This window comes from Callithrix jacchus, chromosome 16 (genome assembly GCF_049354715.1).
Source record: "Callithrix jacchus isolate 240 chromosome 16, calJac240_pri, whole genome shotgun sequence".
Taxonomy (NCBI): Eukaryota; Metazoa; Chordata; class Mammalia; order Primates; family Cebidae; genus Callithrix; species Callithrix jacchus.
This window is the reverse complement of record NC_133517.1, coordinates 55,024,359-55,044,421: the sequence shown is the minus strand read 5'-3', so window position 1 is coordinate 55,044,421 and position 20,063 is coordinate 55,024,359. Positions and strand designations below refer to the sequence as shown.

At 62.3% G+C, this 20,063-nt stretch overlaps 1 protein-coding gene across 26 annotated transcripts in view; it reads left to right on the top strand.

The window, feature by feature from the left end:
- ADGRB1 (adhesion G protein-coupled receptor B1) overlaps positions 1-20,063 on the top strand; it is a 98,281-nt gene that overhangs the window by 68,092 nt on the left and 10,126 nt on the right. For 25 of the 26 annotated variants that reach the window (XM_078353012.1, XM_078353006.1, XM_078353022.1 and 22 more), the window contains 7 exons: positions 4,657-4,760; positions 7,032-7,134; positions 8,146-8,296; positions 8,820-8,889; positions 10,371-10,437; positions 12,624-12,709; positions 18,229-18,400. In XM_078353012.1, coding sequence (XP_078209138.1) covers positions 4,657-4,760; positions 7,032-7,134; positions 8,146-8,296; positions 8,820-8,889; positions 10,371-10,437; positions 12,624-12,709; positions 18,229-18,400 — 753 coding nt within the window. Of the gene's footprint in view, positions 1-7; positions 127-4,656; positions 4,761-7,031; positions 7,135-8,145; positions 8,297-8,819; positions 8,890-10,370; positions 10,438-12,623; positions 12,710-18,228; positions 18,401-20,063 lie in introns of those variants that run through there. The other variant, XM_078353027.1, reaches the window with a different exon arrangement.

Sequence of the window (20,063 nt, the reverse complement as noted above, 5' to 3'; positions counted from 1 at the left end):
GGCCACCAGTGGGAGGCCTGAGCTCCAGGATGTGGTAGGCAGGAGAGGTGCTGAGCAGGCTTTCCTGTGGGGCTCAGTATTGCTGTTCCCAGCTTGCCCTCCCAGAGCGTAGTGTGGGCAGCGGAGGTGAGTAGGGCCACCTGGGGTGGCTCGAGGGGGCCTATGTGCAGGCAGCGGCTTTTGAAAGCCTGGTGGCGGGCAGGGCTTCTGTGCACGAAGGGAAGGCGAGCCTCGTTCCAGAGAGGCACAGCTGGAGCTGCGGCACCTGGCGTGCTTAGGCAGGACAGCCTGGCCTGGGAGGCGAGTGCCAGGTGTGGGGGTGTCAGTCGTGTGTCTGTGTGGGACCCGCATCTGTGCATCTGTGCCGTGGTTGTGTGTCTGTGTGGGCCCCAGGTGTGTGCATCCGTGTGGGCCCCGGGTCCCTGGGTGTGTGTGTCCGTGTGGGCCCCGAGTGTGTCTGTGTGGCCCTGGGTGTGTGTGTCCGTGTGGGCCCCGAGTGTGTCTGTGTGGCCCTGGGTGCGTGCATCCGTGTGGGCCCCAGGTGTGTGCATGTGTGTGTCTGTGTGGGCCCTGGGTACCTGTGTGTGTGGGCCCCAAGTGTGTCTGTGTGGCCCTGGGTGCGTGCGTCCGTGTGGGCCCCAGGTGTGTGCATGTGTGTGTCTGTGTGGGCCCTGGGTACCTGTGTGTGTGGGCCCTGAGTGTGTCTGTGTGGCCCTGGGTGCCTGCGTGTGTGGGACCCAGGTGTGTTTGTGTGGGACCCAGGTGTGTGTATCTGTGTGGGACCCAGGTGTGTGTGTCTGTGTGGGCCCCAGGTGCCTGCGTGTGGGAGTCAGGTGTGTGCGTCTGTGTGGGCCCCGCGAGTGTGTGTGGGCCCCAGGCATATCTGTGTGGCCCTGGGTGTGCATGTGGGGAGGGGGCCCGGGTGTGTGTGTGTGGCCCCAGGTGCCTGTGTGTGTGGGCCCTGGGTATGTGTGTCTGTGTGGGCCCTGGGTGTGTGTGTGTTGGGGGGGCCCGGGTGTGTGTGTCTGTGTGGCCCCGGGTGTGTGTGTCTGTGTGGGTCCCAGGTGTGTGCGTCTGTGTGGGCCCCGGGCATATCTGTGTGGCCCCGGGTATGTCTGTGTGGGCCCTGAGTGTGTCTGGCCCCGGGTGCCTGCGTGTGTGGGCCCCAGGTGTGTGTGTCTGTGTGGCCCCAGGTGTGTGTGTCTGTGTGGGCCCAGGCGTATCTGTGTGGCCCCGGGTATGTCTGTGTGGGCCCTGAGTGTGTCTGGCCCCGGGTGCCTGTGTATGTGGGCCCCAGGTGTGTATGTCCGTGTGGCCCCGGGTGTATGTGTCCATGTGGGCCCCGGGTGTGTGCATGTGTGTGTCTGTGTGGGCCCTGGGTGTGTGCATGTGTGTAGGGGGAGGGCCCGGGTGTGTGTGTGTGGCCCTGGGTGCCTGCGTGTGTAGGCCCCGGGTGCGTGTGTCTGTGTGGGCCACAGGTGTGTGTGTGTGGGCCCTGGGTGTGTGTGTGTGGCCCTGGGTGTGTGTGTCTGTGTGGGCCCCAAGTGTGTCTGTGTGGCCCCGGGTGCCTGCATGTGTGGGCCCCGGGTGTGTGTGTCTGTGTGGGCCGTGGGTGTGTCTGTGTGGGCCCCGGGTGTGTGTGTGTGGCCCTGGGTGTGTGTGTCTGTGTGGGCCCCGAGTGTGTCTGTGTGGCCCCGGGTGCCTGCGTGTGTGGGCCCCGGGTGCGTGTGTCTGTGTGGGCCGCGGGTGTGTGTGTCTGTGTGGGCCCTGGGTGTGAGTGTATGGCCCTGGGTGTGTGTGTCTGTGTGGGCCCCGAGTGTGTCTGTGTGGCCCCGGGTGCCTGCGTGTGTGGGCTGTGGGTGTGTGTGTCTGTGTGGGCCCTGGGTGTGTGTGTCTGTGTGGGCCCTGGGTGTGTGTGTGTGGCCCTGGGTGTGTGTGTCTGTGTGGGCCCCGAGTGTGTCTGTGTGGCCCCGGGTGCCTGCGTGTGTGGGCCCCGGGTGCGTGTGTCTGTGTGGGCCGCAGGTGTGTGTGTCTGTGTGGGCCCTGGGTGTGAGTGTGTGGCCCTGGGTGTGTGTGTCTGTGTGTGCCCCGAGTGTGTCTGTGTGGCCCCGGGTGCCTGCGTGTGTGGGCCCCGGGTGCGTGTGTCTGTGTGGGCCGCGGGTGTGTGTGTCTGTGTGGGCCTTGAGTCTGTCTGTGTGGCCCTGGGTGCCTGCCTGTGTGGGCCCCAGGTGTGTGTGTCTGTGCACATCAAGGTTGTGGCCTGCATCACCTCTAACTTCAAGTGTGTGCCTTCAGGCCTCATTTGAGCCTGGAGTGGAGTTGGGAGAAGCTGAGGAGAGAGGAGCAAGGGGGTGTGGGGGGTGGGGGATCCTCGATGGCCAAGGCCCTCACCAAGCCGGAGCTTCAGATGGCACTCCCCAGGGCTCCACCGGCACACGCTGATTCAGGTGCGGCTGCCGGCTTCATGGAGGCCAAAGTTCAGACTGCTGTGAGCCGGGCAGGCCCAGGAGGGTAGGAGGATGGGGGTGGCCCCGGGAGGTGGCAGCGAGGCAGCCCACACTGAACAGGACCGCGACAGGTGGGGGCCCTGAGGTTACCCAGCCAGGGCAGAGGCCAGCAAGGCTGAGCCGGGAGTCAAACCTCTGTGTTGGAGCGGGACCCTCTGCTGTGCCGTCTTGTGACCTTGAACCAGCTCCTTCGATTTTCTGGATTCTGCCTCTCCACCTTCATTCAACTGGCTCATGACATTGACTGAGCATCCCTGCTGGGCGGGGCCCTCTGGGGCACAGAGACATGGAGGATACTCAGCTGTGGGCCTAGCAGCCACCCACAGCAGGGGCTCTGAACTGGATCAGGGGGACACCAGCAGGACCTGGGAAGCAGGGGAGGCTGCCTGGAGGAGGTGGTGAAGGGAAGAGCAGTCCAGGCACAGGAGCAGTATATTGCTGGTGGAGGGCACAGAGCACCACCGTCAGGCATGGCTGAGGGGAAAGGGGGCCCAGGCTGGGTTGGGTGGGGCTGCAGGCAACCGGGCAGGCTCAGGGGATGCCGAGTACCCGGTGACAGGGGCAAGAAGGACTGACCGGGGCTTTAGGTGACACAGCAGCATGCCAGAGTCAGCAGACTTGGGGCGGGGTCTAGGAAGGCGTCAGCTTCAGGGTGGGGGTGCCCTGAGCACCCCCTGCTCCCCAGGCCTCGCCTTCCTGACTCCCGATCACCTCTGCCTCCTTTCGAGGGCCTGAAGAGGGCCTGCAGACTCATTCTCCTGAATGCCTCCAGCCATCTTGAAGCTGTATGTGCAGGGGTCTTTGTCCATGCCCCCACACGCATACGCCCACCTACTGTGTGCCCGTGAGCCCCGTGACAGCAGTTCAGCCTGGCTCACGACTTGGGTGATGGGCTGTGCCGTGGCTCAGGGTGAACTCATCCATAGAGAAGTGATGCGCCTCAGTCCCCTCCGCAGCCGTGCACGCCCCTTCAGCCACCTGACTTCCGGTCTGTCCTCAGGCCTGGTGTGCCAGGGCTCTGTGGGGCACGGGGTCAGGAAGAGTGGGGTCTGTTTCTGGACCAGGTCCTTTTGAGGAGGGGATGAGCCGAGTGCAGTGGTCCGAGACGCAGCCATGTGAAGTGGGAAGGGTCTTCTGGGGGCATCGCTAGGGAAGAACCCTGAGGGGGAACGAGGAGGCCTTGGGGGCTAGAGGCAGTCTTGTCAGGAGAGGGAGGCTGGCCAGAGGCAAGGCCAGCCCGGTGGCCTTTGCAGAGCCAGGTGTGGCATTCGCACAACTCCCAGGGTAGAAGAGTCAGGGAGGAGTGGGGGCCCTCCCTAGGGAGGGGCAGTCACCTCAACTAAGTACCTCCCAGGTGGTGAGGAGGAAGCACCCAGTTTATTCAGGACAGCCCCGCATCCAGATGATACCCAGCTATCACACTCTTGGCCTCTGAGCAGGCAGAGGTGCCCTCCTGTGCATTGGTAAACCACTCCCACCCCCCCAACACCTGCAGAGGCGCTTGCAGGGGGCAGGGCTGGAGGTGGGGTGGGTGACTGGTGCCAGGCTGGCGGCTGGGCCTGGAGGCTACAGGGGACTGAGAGGCTGTGGAGGTGACACAGAGGCACCTGCAGTGCCAAGAAGGAGGGGGGCTTTGGTGCAGGGAGGCTGGCGGGGATGTGTCAGAGCTGTGGAGGACGGGTGGGCGTGGGGTGTCCGCCTGGCTGGATGGCATCTTGGATGGGGGTGGGCTGGAGCCAAAGCTGCTGCACCCTCCCACCCCCGGTGTCTCAAAGCCTGGGCCAGAGAGGACAGTGCGAGCCAGTGGGCCTGGACCTTCCTGGCCCCATCTGCAGTGTGGGGGTGGCGCCTGCCTGGAATTGGTGGGGGTCCGTGGCAGATGGAGGCAAAGGCTCATCTGCCGTCAGGCTTGGCGTGTGACTGGGGCACGGGCAAAGGGCTCATCCTCATAGGGCCCAGGCCCGAAAGGAAGTTCTGGAGGGCCTGGGCTGGGGGCCTCTGCAGGGGGCAGGCCAGGAGGTGGAGGAGGGGCTGGGCTGGACGCTGAGGGTGTGACCTGGGGCTGAGGCCTCTTGGGCCTCAGTCTTCAGGTCTGCAGAGTGGGCATGCGGGCACATCACTCCCCGAGGTCTCTCCCCGGTTTTCACAGAACATGGAAAAGGCCACCCTGCCGTCCGTGACGCTCATCGTGGGCTGTGGCGTGTCCTCACTCACCCTGCTCATGCTGGTCATCATCTATGTTTCTGTTTGGAGGTGGGTGCCCCCCAGGTGCTGGGCATGGGCGGCCTTGGCACCTGTATCCCACACCTCTTCCCCTTGAGGGGACGGGAGGGGTCTGGGTGCCCTTCCCTCCCTCTGTTCTCACCTTCGCCTTTGCCACAGACCCAGGTGGGCTGTGGCCCCAAGGGTGCCCCACATACTCAGCCGTGTCCATGCTGCACAAATGCAGGGGCGGGTCCGGGTGCTGCTGTCCTCCCTGAACATGTCCCCTGGCGATGCCAGCCTGCGTTCCCTCCCTCTCTGCCTGCACTTTCTCACTGCCCTGTCTGTCCTCAGACCAACAGGCCAGGCCACAGCCTTCCCCGGAGCCCCAGTCAGGCCTCAGGGCCCAAAGCCTCTGCTCACTCCCCACAGCTGCTGTCTGTCCCGAGTGTGCTGGGCGGGTGTTTGGGGCCACACTGCGGCCTGGGCAGGTGTGGAGATGTGGAGGAGAGCTCGTGTTTGAGCAGTAACAAGCCTGGGTGGGTGATGGGCACAGGCCCAGCGGCCACTGATGCCTGTGAGCATGTGGATGCACCTCCAGGCACTCGGTCCCATCACCCTGAATCCTGTTCATGTCTCACTGAGGACAAGTGTGGGACAGGGAGCAAGAACTCAAGGTCACTGCCCGTGGGGCCAAGTGGGGACTCCCAATGTGTCCAGAGGACACACGGCTCCAGCTCCCCAGCAGCACGATGTAGCCGATAATCGGAACTGACTGCTTGGCTGCTGCCCAAGGTCGGGCACCGAGAGGTCGATGTGGCTGGCGGGGAGGGTGGCGGAGCTTTCCCGCAGACAGTGACCGGGTCGTGGTCCTGCCTGAGGGCACAGCATCCACTGGGCTCTAGGGGAACCATGGTGTTTCCTCTCTCCTGGACCTGCCTTTCCCCGGGGCCTCAATTTCACAAAACATCTGGGGATTGGGATTCAGGGGCTCTGAACTCAGCTCTGATGTGCCAAGTTCTGAGGAGGTTTTCTGCCTACAATTTTCAAAGCATCTCCCTTGGTGAGCTTGCCTGGCCATCCCTGTGCCCCAGGAGCTGCCAGCAGGGGCAGTTCTACAGTCCCCCAAGAGGAAGTGAGAGCCCAGAGACAGAACGTGACCTGTCCAAGGTCATGCAGCACATCAGGGCCATGTCAGAGCCCCTGAGGCTCAGCCCTGTGCCCTCAGCTCTCCATCTGGGTGGACCTCAGTCCCTAAGGGCTGGTGGTGGTGGTGGTGGTTGTGATGCTGTTGATGAGGGTGGTGGTGGTGGTGGTGGTGATGGTGTTGATGAGGATGGTGGTGGTGGTGGTGGTTGTGATGGTGGTCATGGTGGTGCTGGTGCTGGTGATTGTGGTGTTGATAGTGATGCTGATGGTGATGCGAGTGATGGTGATGGTGCTGGTGCTGGTGATTGGGGGGATGGCATTGGTGGTGGTGGTGGTGGTGTGGTGGTAGTGGCAGTGATGGTGATGGTGCTAATAGTGGTGATGGTGTGGTGGTGGTGATGGTTTGGTGGTGGTGATGGTGATGGTGGTGATGGTGTGGTGGTGGTGATGGTGTGGTGGTGGTGATGGTGATGGTGGTGATGGTGGTGATGGTGATGGTGTGGTGGTGGTGTGGTGGTGGTGATGGTGTGGTAGTGATGGTGTGGTGGTGGTGATGGTGGTGATGGTGGTGATGGTGTGGTGGTGGTGGTGATGGTGTGGTAGTGGTGATGGTGATGGTGGTGATGGTGTGGCGGTGGTGATGGTGATGGTGGTGGTGGTGATGGTGGTGGTGGTGGTGGTGATGGTGGTGGTGGTGGTGATAGTGATGGTGGTGATGGTTGTGTTGGTAATGGTGATGGTGGTGATGACTATGTGATGGTGGCATGGTGGTGGTGGCAGTCATTGTGAGGGTCGTGAGGGTTGCATTCATAATGGTGATGGTGGTAATGACTGTATGAGGTGGTGGTGGTGGTAGTGATAGTGATGGTGGTGATGGTTGTTTTGGTAATGGTGATGGTGGTAATGACTGCGTGATGATGGTGGTGATGGTGATGGTGGTGGTGGTGGTAGTGATAGTGATGGTGGTGATGGTTGTTTTGGTAATGGTGATGGTGGTAATGACTGCGTGATGATGGTGGCGATGGTGATGGTGGTGGTGGTGCTGTTGGTGGCAATGACTGCAGGAAGTGGGGTGGGATGGACCCTGGCCTTGCTGCAGGCCACAGGACCACAGTTCATATGCAGATGGGGTTCTGTTGGGTGGTGACTCTGGGCCCCCACACTCTCCTACAGGTACATCCGCTCGGAACGGTCTGTCATCCTCATCAACTTCTGCCTGTCCATCATCTCCTCCAATGCCCTCATCCTCATTGGGCAGACCCAGACCCGCAACAAGGTAGGGAGCCTGGCGTCCTGCCATGCACCTCCCAGGATGCTCGGGTGGAGTGAGGATGGACCCTAGGAGGGTCCTGAGCCATGGGATCCCTGGGAAACCCAGGCAGGCAGAGGGCTTGGAGGGGTTGCAGGAGGAGGCTGCCCCAGCTGCAGGGAGTGCCCCGCCCTCCGCTGCGGCTGCAGGGGCCTGTGGGAGGCTGGTCAGCTGGCGGAGAAGGGCAGCTTGTGTCCCAGCATCTCTGCTGGACTGGCCCTTCAGGATGAACCTGCTCAAGACCCACCTAGGCCCTTGGGGACAGTGGATTCGGCCTCAGCTCATGCTGCCTCAGGACTGGGGAGTGGCACCAAAGACAAGTGACACTGTGGTGACAGAGGCTCCCACGGTCCACCCTCTTACCCCCACCCTTGCCAGGCTTGAAGCTGATAGCTCATGGTTGGCTCCTGCCTGCCCTCCCCGGACTCCCCATCCCACTAAATGTGGCAGGTGCAGCCTTCGGGTGGGGGCCCCTGCTTCCTCAAGGGGCCACCCTGAAAACATAGGGGAGAGGATAAAGCCAGCAGGCCTGCAGTGAGACAGAGGAGGCCTGGCCCCAGGGCCTGTGAGTGCTACAGCAAAGCTCAGGTCTGCGGGGTGGGTGAGGTTGTCTGTAACTTGCTGGGTGTCTTTGGGGTGTGACATGCCCTCCCTGGGCCTTGGGCTCACCCCCTCCTGAACGCATGGGCAGGCACCTGGACTTGTGAGACGGCCTCTGGCTTAGCATTTGACGTGGCTGTGAGTGGTGCTGAGGAAGACAGGGAGGGAGGGTCTGTTTGTCCCAGGGGGGCTTAGACAATCCATCTCAGGGCAGGGACCAGGGCAGGGACCTCTGCATTGCCTTCTGCCTGGGGATCTGTTCAGGTCCCAGCTAGGGTGCTGGGTGCTGGGCCTCCAGCTGCAGATGGGCAGTCAGTGGGGGCGGGCGTGGAGCCAGGGAGCACCTGCCCAGCCTGCCCCACCCTTGGCCCCTCGCAGGTGGTGTGCACGCTGGTGGCCGCCTTCCTGCACTTCTTCTTCCTGTCCTCCTTCTGCTGGGTGCTCACCGAGGCCTGGCAGTCCTACATGGCCGTGACGGGCCACCTCCGGAACCGCCTCATCCGCAAGCGCTTCCTCTGTCTGGGCTGGGGTGAGCGGTGGCCCCCCTGACCCTCCCGGACAGGCATCCTGCCTCCTGGCCCTGCTGCTTGTTCTGCCCTGGCAGCCCCTCCTCTCCCCGTCCCCTGTGGACCCCTGGGGCCTCGGCGGCTGCTTGGGTGGGCTTCTCCCTCTGGGCCCTCAATTCTCCATGGAGTTGCCAGATAAAGCGTGGGACACCCAGTTCCCTTTCATGTCTGGATAATGAAAACGTTTCTAGCACAAGTACATCCAGTGTACTGTTTGGGACATACATTCACAGAAAGACGATTCCTGGTTTTTCTGCAAGTCACCTGTGCCTGGCGCCCATGTGTTCCCTGCTCACTGGCCTGCCCTGCACCCAGCTCCGAGGGCCCTCACCTCGTTCACCTCTGTCCCAACTCATGCTCAGCCCCATCTTCTATTGGCTTCAGAAGTGCCTGCCTGGCCCCCAGCCTCCAAGGCAGGGCTGGGAGAAGGTGGAGTCTGGCCAGGGCTTGGGTGGGGCCAACGCCATTTCTCTGCTCCTTCTCCAGGGCTCCCCGCGCTGGTCGTGGCCATTTCCGTGGGATTCACCAAGGCCAAAGGGTACAGCACCATGAACTAGTGAGTTGGGGGTTAGGGGTGTGGTGGATGGCCACATGGACCCCCAGAGCCTTCCACTTCCCTGGAAGGCAAGGGCTGGCTGTGTCCTCCCCCTGTGTGGCGCTGACCATCTCACAGAGGCTCAGGGATGGTGGGGCCCCAGGGGCTGAAGGCTGAGCCCCTTTGGGCAGCCCCTCCCCGTTGGTCAGCCAGCTTCTCCCTGGCAGTGAGCAGTGGGCAGCAGCATTGAAAGAAATCGGGCCATCAGGATCTCCTCCTCTGTCAGTTGGGCAGGTCCATTAGCCACTCTGAGCCTCAGTTTCCCCATCTGCTCAGTGGGGAGCCCACCTCTGCACAGTGCTGGTGAGAGGGAGGGCTGTTTGAGATGCAAGAGCTCTGGGCACACCCCCACAGCAGGCTTGTGGCAGGGCAGAGGTCAGGGGCTTATGTCACAGATGAAGTCACAAGGCCCTGAAGGGTCAACTGGGCCAGGTTCTTGGGACCTTAAGTGCCAAGCCAGGAAGTTTGAGGTCATCCTAGAGGCAGTGTGGTTGCCAAGATAGGGAGAGACGGTCTGGGGCTTGGGATGGGCAGAAGAACTGGAGTGGGGGAGGGGAACTGAGACTTAGGGGGAGGGAGTGGCTGCAGGGAAGTAGGGGGAGGGGTGAGCAAGAGGCAGGAGGAGGTGATGGATGCCGGCTGAGTGGGAGGGTCAGAGCCGTCATGGCCCACTGTGGAGCCCCAGGGACAGGATGTGGCGGGGCCCTGGAGCACTACCCTGTCAGAGTGGCGGTAGGGAGTGGACAAAGCTGAGGGTTCAGGGGTGAGTGTTGTGAGGGAGATCCAAACAGTGTCTCCAGAGATGACAGGGGCAGATACCTAGCCTGCTGGAGTCAGGGAGTGATTAGGAGGGGATGGGGTTCTGAAGGAGGAAGAGGAGTTTGACAGATGACATAGGGTAGCTGCTTAGGATAGAGGGAACTGTCCTTACTGTGTTTGTGATGTCTGTGGGCACCATGGGTGGTGTCCAGAGAGCTGGGGAATGCAGGGCTGCTGCCTGGGTGGGTGGCGGGGAGGGCCCAGGGCAGATGTGTGAGCACAGGACCAGGTGCTGAGGCTGCAGGCCCTGAGCCTGTGGGCCCAGGACCCAGGCCAGCATTTGAGAGTCACGTCAGGAAGGGGAGTTGGCCAGAGACCTCAAGAGAAGGATAAGGAGGGACAGTCAGCTGACCTTTGTCCTGCCAGCCTGGTCTTCCCGCTGTGTGGCTCTAAGCAGGTGGGTCCCCCACTCTGGTCCCCATCTGTAAAATGGGGTGACAACGGCTGCCTGGGGGCTCCTAAGGCTTTTAGGGCTAACGAGTGGGTGTGATGTGCTCTTGCAGAAGGTGCTTAATGAGTGCTAGTTTCCTTCTGCCACTTCCCAGCTCACCTCCCCTACTCCTGAGAGGCCAGCAGCACCCCTCTGCACTAGGGGTGGCACTGATGGCCTGTCTCCTCCCCAGCTGCTGGCTCTCCCTGGAGGGGGGACTGCTCTATGCCTTCGTGGGACCGGCCGCCGCCGTCGTGCTGGTACTGACCTGCCCCGGCCCCCCTCCCTTGACCCCAGCTGGGCCCCCCACCTGCCTCCTGGGCCTCAGTGCTCTCTCTTGCCCTGGGCCGTGCACCCGCTGTCCCTTCAGGGGGGCCCTGATCACCAGGGGGTGGGGTGCCCATAGCCCCACTCTGACCTGCCCTCAGCGTGCAGTGCAGGCCTGGACCAGGGTAGTGAGCTTTCACACCTGTGAGTCTCAGCTGGCCTGATGATTGGGCACCAGCCGTGTACCTGCCAGGAGGTCCACACAGGTGTGGTGAGTGAGTGGCATGGGAGGAAGCTGGGGGCGGACGGACAGACAGAGGATGCAAGTAGCCGGGAGCTGCAGGCTGGACCTGGGTTGTGGGTGTCTGGCCCCAGAGCACCAGACATGAGGCTGGGGCTTCTTGCCCGCCTTGGGGTTGCCAGTGAGGACCTTCCCTGAGTGGGTCCTTGGACTTTCCTTCACTCTCTCCTCCCACCTTCATGTGGAGGAAAGCAAGACTGTGGCAAGTGGCAGGCAGGGTCACCGTCCCCAGGTCACAGGTGAGCTGTAGCAGCCTGAGGGACCTGCCTGGGGTCACTGGTCTCTACTGGGTCCAGCTCTGAGCCTGCTCAGCCAGCCCCTGCCCCTTTACTCAGGCAGAGCTCCAGGGCTCACACCCACCCTCCCTGCCCTCCTATCTTGCCCCGGTAGGGGTCGTCCATGTCCGGTCACTCCTGCCGCTTGACTGCTGTCTCCGCAGGACCACATGCCTCCTAGTGGGACTCGGGCACAGGCTGGTGGCAGGGAGAGCTAGCCCTGCAGAGAGCAGTTGGGGAGCCTAGTGAGGGCTGGACGCCATCCCTGGGCAGCCCCAGACCCCTCCCCACAATCCTGGCTGTGGAATCCCACCTCCTTTACTCCTTCCTCCAGGTGGGAGGCAGGAGGGGCAGGCGTGCCATACCTGTCCAGGGCTGGGCTCAGCGCCAGCAGGGCAGTGCCCCAGGGACCTGAGGATGGAGGTTGGGGGAAAGGGGACAGAGACAGGAGCCCCACCCCTGTACCTCTCTCCCCAGGATGTGTCAGGAAGAGGGCTGACCCTGAGGGCTGTGGGACCTGCATCCCAGTGGCCCCTCCTGTATTTGGGGGCCACATGGTGCAGTCTGGGCAGAGCCTGCAGCAGGCAGTGCCCGTTGCTGGCCCCCATCTTCTCTTCTCTGCTCCAGCCACATCAGAAAACTAGGCTGCCCAAGAAAGAGGCTGCTGCCCGTCAGGCTGGCCAGGGCTGTGGGCATCCGTGCACTCTGCATCCAGTGTGGAAGGCAGGCCGAGTGTGCAGTCGGGAGCCCTGGGCTGGGGGAAACGCCGTCCACCACCCTGGTCCTCTAGACATGGGATGCCTGGTCTAGGGGTCCGTGGAGTCCTGGGATCTCCAGACTCCCGCTGCTGGAACCTGGGCCTGAGGAAGTCAGGCCTTGCCCCTCAGGGTCTTGTCTACAGAGCAGGAATGCAGGAGGAGGGTCAGGGACCCTCTGGCAGTGAGGGAGTATGAGCTGAGACCCCTCCTTCCCCCCAGGAGAGGTGGCCAGGAGACAGGGAGACCCCAGGATGCTCAGGGCCGGTGGCTTACCGGAGGCACTCCGGGAGCAGCTCTTGTCTTGAGTGGCAGCCTGGACCTGGACAGTGGCAGGCATGGGAGACTTATGCTAGAGCCCAGGAAGAGTCCCCTGCGTGCAGGAGCCTGGCCAGGGCACTTCTGGGGCGGGCAGTTAGTCTGATGGGAATAGGAGGCAGAGATCAGGAAGGAAGTCTAGGGAGAGGAGGCGGCCTGCCCAGAGCAGACAGGCAGGAGGCATGTGGCCCAGGAGAGCTGGGATTCAGGGTGCTCCTTAGTTCCAGCTGCAGGCTAGCAAGGGCCTCCAGTCCCTGTGGGTGGGGAGCTCCCTGGTGGAAGGGATGCAAGGACCAGAGCGGAGGTGCTGACTGTGTGGTGACACGCGGGAGGGCTCTGCACAGTGGGCAGCTGGACTGGAGGTCACCTGACGTACATTGGGTGCTGGGGTTCCTATGATGACGGCATGGGAGGTGACCCCAGGTGGGGTAGAGGGTCGTGGTCAGCACAGCCAGTGTCTGTCCAGCCAAGGTCAGCCCGTGGGCCTGCGGCGGCCCCGCCCCCCACTCCCACCTTTCTCTGCCCGGCAGGTCAACATGGTCATTGGGATCCTGGTGTTCAACAAGCTGGTGTCCAAAGATGGCATCACGGACAAGAAGCTGAAGGAGCGGGCAGGGTAGGACCGGGCCACGTGGCTCCTCGCCCCCCTGGAGCACAAGACCCAGAGTCTACCCAGTTCCGGGCTCCCAGGGGATGGAGGATGCTCCACACCCAATCCGAGACTGCAGGGCCAGGGATCCCAGAGCTGGTGGGGAAATGGAGGTGCCGAGTGCAGAGGCCCCTCAGGCTCAGCCAGCCCCTGCATCTCACTGTGCCGCAGTGTCTCCATCTGACCTGGGGTAGGCAGGGCCCTGTAAAGTCCTCAAAAGCTGTGAAACTGATTGTGTAGGGACACTGCCTCTGCCGGGCTCGCAGGGTGTCAGGAGGACACCCCCAAGGCTGGCGCTGGGGGTCTCTGGCCTCCCACTTCCCGCCACAAGCCTTGCTGTGTGGCTGGGGGGAGGGTGTCACCTCTCCATGCCGGGACTCCCCGTCCTTGTGGGACCTCCATCGTGGGGAGGACAGTTCAGGCAAGAGGTGGAGCGCATGCTCCTCCCTCCGGGGAGTCCAAGCCCAGGGACTGCTCTCAGCACAGCCGATGGGCAGGGCATGGGAGCAGGGCAGAGGCGCTGGGGATGTGTGGCTGCGCCCACCTATCAGGGTCAGGGCCCTGGGCACAGAGGGGAAGCTGCAGAGCGTGGGGAGCTGACTAGGGTGGACAAGCCCCTCTGTCCTCCCGCCCCCTCCGGCCCCCACTCCTCACCTCTGCCTGCTGCTCTGTGTTGTCCAGCCCCAGCTGGTGTCTGCGTGCCCCCACCCCCACCGTGCCAGTCTTGCTTGGATGCTCGATCTTTCTCTCTCTCTTTCTCTCTGTTCCTGTCTCTTCCTGGCTCCTCCTGCTGTCCTCAGTGAAAGAAGCTTCAGGAAGCCTTCCCCTTGCGTGCCTGTGGGTTCTGATCCTGGTTAGGAACCAGCGGAGCTGGCCTTCAATGCTGAGTGCATGCATTGAAGACCCGCCCTGGGGTCTGTCATTCAGGGTGGGCGTCCTGATGCTTTGTCTCCGGGCCTGGGAAGTGGAGGCTGGAGCAGCCTTCTCTACAGCCTTGCCCCACCTGTCCCACACTGCTCCTGAGACAGCGGTCACACTCAGAAGAGGTCCCCAGGGCTACATTCGGGGTGTAAGCACGGAGAGCACCTGCCTCAACCTGACCGTTTCCACGATGCAGCCTCAATCTCGGTGCTTACTGGGTGCAGTTTTCTGTGCTTCTTGGAATAAGCACCGTGGCAAGTTCTGTGGTTACATTCGCATCTTACCACTGAGCAAATAGAGGTTAGGGATGGTGAGTCGCTGATGGAGCTGGGCTTGGGCACACGCTAGAGCCAAGCCCAGGCGGCCCGCAGTCTGTCTGTCCCCATTGCCTATGTGTGCAGGCCTGCTGCATTAGGTACACATGCCCAGGAGCTTGCCTGTGTGGTTGTGTAGGTTTCGCTGCCCACACAGGGAGGGAGGGGCTGGGGTGGGGGTGGAGGGGCACCAAGCACACTGGTCTGTGTGCACGCACCCACACACCTGGGCACACGTATGAGCGTATACATGCCACAAGGACCTGCATGAGGTCCCTGCCCAGGTCAGCTCCCTTGCAGACACACAGGAAAGGGTGAGGAAGGCACAGTGGCCTTCCCCTGGGAAGTCTGCTGCTTTGTGCAGATGGAGGCAGAGTCCACCCTCAGCCGAGCACAGCACAGGGGTCCGGTGCTGCCTTCCCCCATGTGCAGACCATGGCTCTGCCCGCCACAGTGCCCACACCCCAGGCCTGAGTTTGGAGGCGGCCGAGAGCCCCAGGACCATCCCTGTTGGGGCCCACGCTGAGTGCAGCCTGGTGTGTGTGCATGCATGTGAGTGCAGCCTGGTGTGTGTGTGTGCATGTGTGAGTGTAGCCTGGTGTGTGTGTGTGTGCATGTGTGAGTGCAGCCTGGTGTGTGTGTGCATGTTTGTGTGAGTGTAGCCTGGTGTGTGTGCATGCATGTGTGAGTGCAGCCTGGTGTGTGTGTGTGCATGTGTGTGTGAGTGCAGCCTGGTGTGTGTGCATGTGTGAGTGCAGCCTGGTGTGTGTGAATGCAGCCTGGTGTGTGTGCATGCATGTGTGAGTGCAGCCTGGTTGTGTGTGCATGCATGTGTGAGTGCAGCCTGGTGTGTGTACAAGTGTCTGCATGTGTATGAGTGCTCCCTGCTGTGTACGTGTGAGTGGAACCTGGCATGTGCATGCTTATGAGTGGGACCTGGTGTGTGTGTGTACGCACGTGTGCATGTGTGTGCAGCCTGGTGTGTGTGTACATGTGTGTGAGTGGATTCTGGTGTATATGTGTGTGAATTTGCTGTGTGTACATGAGTGTACATGTGTGAGTGCACCCTGGTGTGTGTGCATGTATGCATGTATGAGTGGAACTTGTATGTGTGTGTGCATTTGTGAGTACAATCTGGTATTTTGTGTGTGAACATGTGTGTATATGTATGACTGTGTATATACGACCAGGTGTGTGCAAGTGTGTGTGTAAGCATGTGAGCATTGTGTATGTGGGAGTGTATTTATAGGTGAGTGTGTGTGTGTATGCATGTGTGCCTGAGAGCAAGAGGCAGCCAGGGCCAAGGGAAAGCGCACAGGTTCAGGGTCAGGGGCTGCTCTGCTGACCTTGGGCAGCCTCAGGGACTGTGTGTAGGGCAGGGTGCTGTGGGCTCAGGTGGGTGGGGCCTGTTGGCCTAGAGTTCCCAGCCTGAGGGCTCATCTTGTCCATACCCTGCCTCTCTCAGCCCAAGGTGAGGGCTGTATCCCATCTCCTGCTTTGTTCTCTGAGCCAGGAACTAGGGGCTCAGAGTTTTAGGAGCCATGGGAGAAAGGGCTCTGGACCCTGGTGCTGTGAGACGCCGGTGGGGCGAGGCTAGCCTGGGTGGGAGGGGCGAGCCCGGAGCGGGGACAGTATCCACACTGGCCTGCCAGGCCCCTGGAAGTGCCAGTTCCTTGGTGCTAGCATTGCTCTTTCTTTATCTCAACAGCAGGGATGGGGAGTGCCACCCCAGGCATGGGACGGGAGCTGCGGGATATGCCCCATCTCGTTCCATCAGAGAGAAGTGGGGGCCAGAGGATGTTGCCTGGGGAGTCACTCAGCCTCTCCCCCCACCCCCGGGCATCTGCCTTCCAGGTGGGAGCAGGCGCGGTGCAGCTGGGCGCTCCCCGGCCTCCCCTCAGTGGCTTCCGAGCGTTCTGGTTCCTTCCCACCTCTCGCTGCAGCAGGATTTCCCAGCCGCAGAGGCCAAGCCGCGCTGTGGCAGGCATCTACTGGTCCCCAGGCCCTGGGCCATCTGCCCGCCATAGCAGACCAGGCTGTAAAGGTCAGGCCTGGAGACCCAGCACCCTTCCGGTCAGCAGCGGTGGTGACTGAGGCAGGCAGTGCGTCTCCATGGGGAGGGAGGGCCGGGCCTGCACCTCTGCCCTCAGAACTCGGGTGAGGAGAGGAGTCCAGGGTCCCAGCTCAAAGAAAACCTGCTTTGGAAGGGAGGAGAGACCCTCCAGCTTACTGCCATGGGGGAAACTGAGGCCCAAGCCAAGGGCTCCTGCTCCGTGTCAGAGTCATTCCTTGGCTATGTGAACATCAATGGTGGTCACAGGCTCTGTGCCAGGTGCAGGGACACAGTAGTGAGCGACAGCTGCGGTCCCTGCCTGCTGCTGCAGCCTGGATGGGGAGGGAGTGGCACCGTCATGGGCAAGGGAGGCCTCTTACCCACCTAAGTTCCCAGACGCGGTGGGGTGGGGAGCAGGGGCAGGCTCCTCAGGGCCAGGGAGGGCGAGGGAGGTTGGGGGCCTCTAGCAGACTCGAGTTGTACAGGAAGAGGGAGTCCTGTGATGCTGTTAGTGCCCACCCTATGTGCAAGAGCGGGAGGAGCGGCGCGTGGCTAGGGCCACTGTGCCCTGTGAGCTGGGAGGCACTAGCTGCGTGGAACCAGGAGCCTCCTCCCCCGTGCTGCTCCAGGCTCTGTGCCTGCCCGTGTCTCAGCCATGGCTAGATGGTAACGCCTGAGGCCGGGGCCAGGCAGATCACCCCTGGATGGCATTGCTGGAGAAAAGCAGGCCCAGGCCGGGAGTGAGGGCTGGGTGGGGGAGAGGAGGAGAGTCCAAGGTGGGCATGCCTGGCTGTGCCTGCTGAGAGGTCCTGGGAGATGAGGACAGAGGCGTCCCTTGGGGGTTGGGCCCTGCACAGGTGCCCCGAGCCAGGGCTGGGAGCAGCATTGCTGACTGAGCCACGCTGGAGAGGACTGAGGAGCACTGCTTGTGGATTTGGGGGTCCTTGTCCTGTAGCACTTCAGGTTCTTCTAGCGTCTCTCCTGCCAGCCCTGGCACGCCAGCTCCTGCCTGGCATTCCAACCCCATGCCTGGGTCCCCTGCTGCCTATTCTGTCCTCCAGCCCCAGCTCCCTGTGTGGTGACCCTGTGCAGGATGGGGGGAAGAGGGAAGCTGGCACCAGTCCCCACTGGTGGTGATGAGAGTCCTGCAGGCTGTGGGGTCCCTGTTGGCAGACACAGGACTCACCTCCCAAGCCCTCACCACTGCCGGGGCCCTGCTGGCTCTGTCTGTGTCCCGCAGCCCCGGGAAGCAGTTTAGTGTCCCCCCTGTGAGGACGAGAGCACAGGCTCAGAGTCCACACGTGGAACCCAGTGTGCAGGTGTAGGGAGGGGCCCAGGCCTTCACTGCTCCCAGGGGCAGGATGATGCCTGCGGTGGGACTCCTGGAGGACCCCCTGGGAAAGGGGGCAGCACTGGGGCAGAGGCAGCAGGACGGGTCCACAGGCAGGTGCCTGCTGGGGCTCAGGAGGCGGAGCGGAGCTGGCCCTGGAAGAGGAGGAAGCGCCCATCAGCCTGTCTGTTGCCATCTGTCTCTGTCTCTCTGATCCTCTCCTGCTGGCCTTGTCCGTCCGTCTGTCCTCTATCTCATTCCCCCAAGTTCCTCTCTCCCTTCAGGTTTCTGAGCCCTGGGCTCCACCTTCCCCTCCCCACCATGGCCATTTTGTTCTGTCCTTCAGGGCCTGGACCCCTTGCCTGGGGCCTGTGGCTGTCTGAGGGTGCTAGACCAGGGTGTCCTCCTTTCCCCACCCCACACCAGACAGCCCGCCCCCTCCAGCCTATCTCCCCTCCCCCATCACCTCCTAGACTGTCAGGAACCTGGGTCTTCCCCAAAGAGCTCTTCCCCATTGTCCAGCTTCTCAGGACCTTCCTCCTGGATTCCCTCAGAGCCCTAGGACTTGGGGAGGGGTGCTGGGACCTCAGTGTTGACTGCACTCCTCCTCAGCCTGAGGAAGGGCTCAAGAGAGAGGAGGGGCAGAGGGTGGGACAGGAGGGGGAGCCCTGGGGAGGAGAGGGCGCAGATGCAGCCTGGGCGGTGGGGGACTCACCCCAGAGAGGATGTGCTGCTTGGCCCTGGCCCCCAGAGACAGAGATGGCGACTTGGGGCTGGAAGGTCCCCAATGAGGCTTGGAGATGCAGGTTTGGGGCAGGGTGTCCCGGGGGCAGGGCAGGGCGGCAGCGCTGATGCCCTCCGTCCCCAGGGCCTCCCTGTGGAGCTCCTGCGTGGTGCTGCCGCTGCTGGCGCTGACCTGGATGTCGGCCGTGCTCGCTGTCACCGACCGCCGCTCCGCACTCTTCCAGATCCTCTTCGCCGTCTTCGACTCGCTGGAGGGCTTCGTCATCGTCATGGTGCACTGCATCCTCCGAAGAGAGGTGGGTGGGGCGGCCTCCATGGGCTGCGCTCCTGCAGGGCCCTCCTGCGGGGTCCTGGGGCTGTGGAGTGGCTGCCTCCTTCCCCAAGGACCTCGGGAGGGAGATTGTGGGGAGGCGCAGTGTCCACGGCCCCAACACATCTGCCGGCCACCGTGGTCACAGAGCAGGGCCTGCAGGTCAGCGTGTCCATCCCACTCTCGCTGGGAGCAGCCTGGCGGTGCAGCACCTTCCCAAGGATGCCCTGCGCTCGCTCAGTCCTGGCGGTGTGGGGGATGCAGGCATGAGGGGCTCCCATTCTCAAGGGGCCTACAGGATTGATGGAGCTGGCAGCTGAAGAAGACAGTTTCCAGGGCAGTGGAGACTCCTGCTTCCAGCATTTTCTGGACCTTTCCAGAAGGTGTCACTAGAAGGTTTTCACCAAACCACATCCCAGCTACCACCTGGCTGGTGGCCGGATGGGGATGACCTTGTGGAGGCTGGGATGGGGGAAGTATGCACAGCAACCTCGGTGGACTGGGACACCTTGGGGGAATGAGGAACTTGGGGGAATGAGATAGAGGACCTCCACATCAGTGCCAGGAGGGCGGAGGCCCAGGAGCAGGCAGCCACCTCCCTCTCCCTGATCCCCCTGGAGAGACGGCAGAGGGACTGTTGAAAACCACAAGCTTCCCAAGGATGAAGAACACGGGAGAAGCTGCCAGGAAGGGCACTGCAGGCTGGGCAGCAGGACGAGGCGGGCAGCCCCAGCTGACTGGAGACAGGCCTCGGCCAGAGGCAGGGAGCCAGGCAGAGGGTGGCAGGAGTGGGACCTGCTTCTCCCCGGGATCTCCAGCTGCCACAGGAGGCTGAGGCATGGGAGGCCTGGTTTTCCAGGCCCTACATGGTGATTTCCATCCCATTCTGGACTGATGAGGCTGCCCTGCTTAGCCTCCCCAGCCTGGGCTTCACTCTCTGGGCAGAGTGATCAGAGGGGCTCTTGTCTCAGGCAAATGGTGCAGCTGAAGATGGAGATGCCGCCTGGAAACAGGTGTGCTGAGCCGCGTCACGTGTCAGCCCAGGCCTCCCAGGCCCACAGCTCTTCAGGGAGGGGCGAGCACCCCTCTGGAGGCAACCTGACTACAAGGAAAGATAAGGGGAGGAAAAGCTGGAGTTCCCACGTTTGCCAGTGAAACAACTCCCACACTTGCCATCCACTAGTCAGGCAACGGCCCACACTTAAGTCCCAGCCGCTCCTGACGAGCTTCAACCCAACCAGACAGGCAGGAAAACAGCCCAACCCCAGGCAGTGTGGGGACCAAGGCAGCCCGGGGAGGAGAAACCTCACCAACCCCTCCTTATCCTCACCTGTGAGAGGTTGTTCACCCTGGTGAGCACCACGAGGGCCGGGCCCTGTCCAGCAATGGACTGGTGTTAGTGATTCTTGTGACTGCCCCTAAAGCAGGTGCCGTTCGCTCCGTTCCACAGACAGGACAGCTCCAGGGAGCTCATCATGGGAGCTCCTCACTGTGGCTGGAATTTAAGCCCAGGTGGTTCTTTAAGGCCACACTCGTGGCCCGCAGCGCCTGGCTTCTGTGAAAGAAGAACAGCAGCCTATGAAAAAGGAACATCCCCAAAACAGAGAGCCTCATGGAAAATGAAAGCCGTAGCAGCTCTAAGCTCAGTA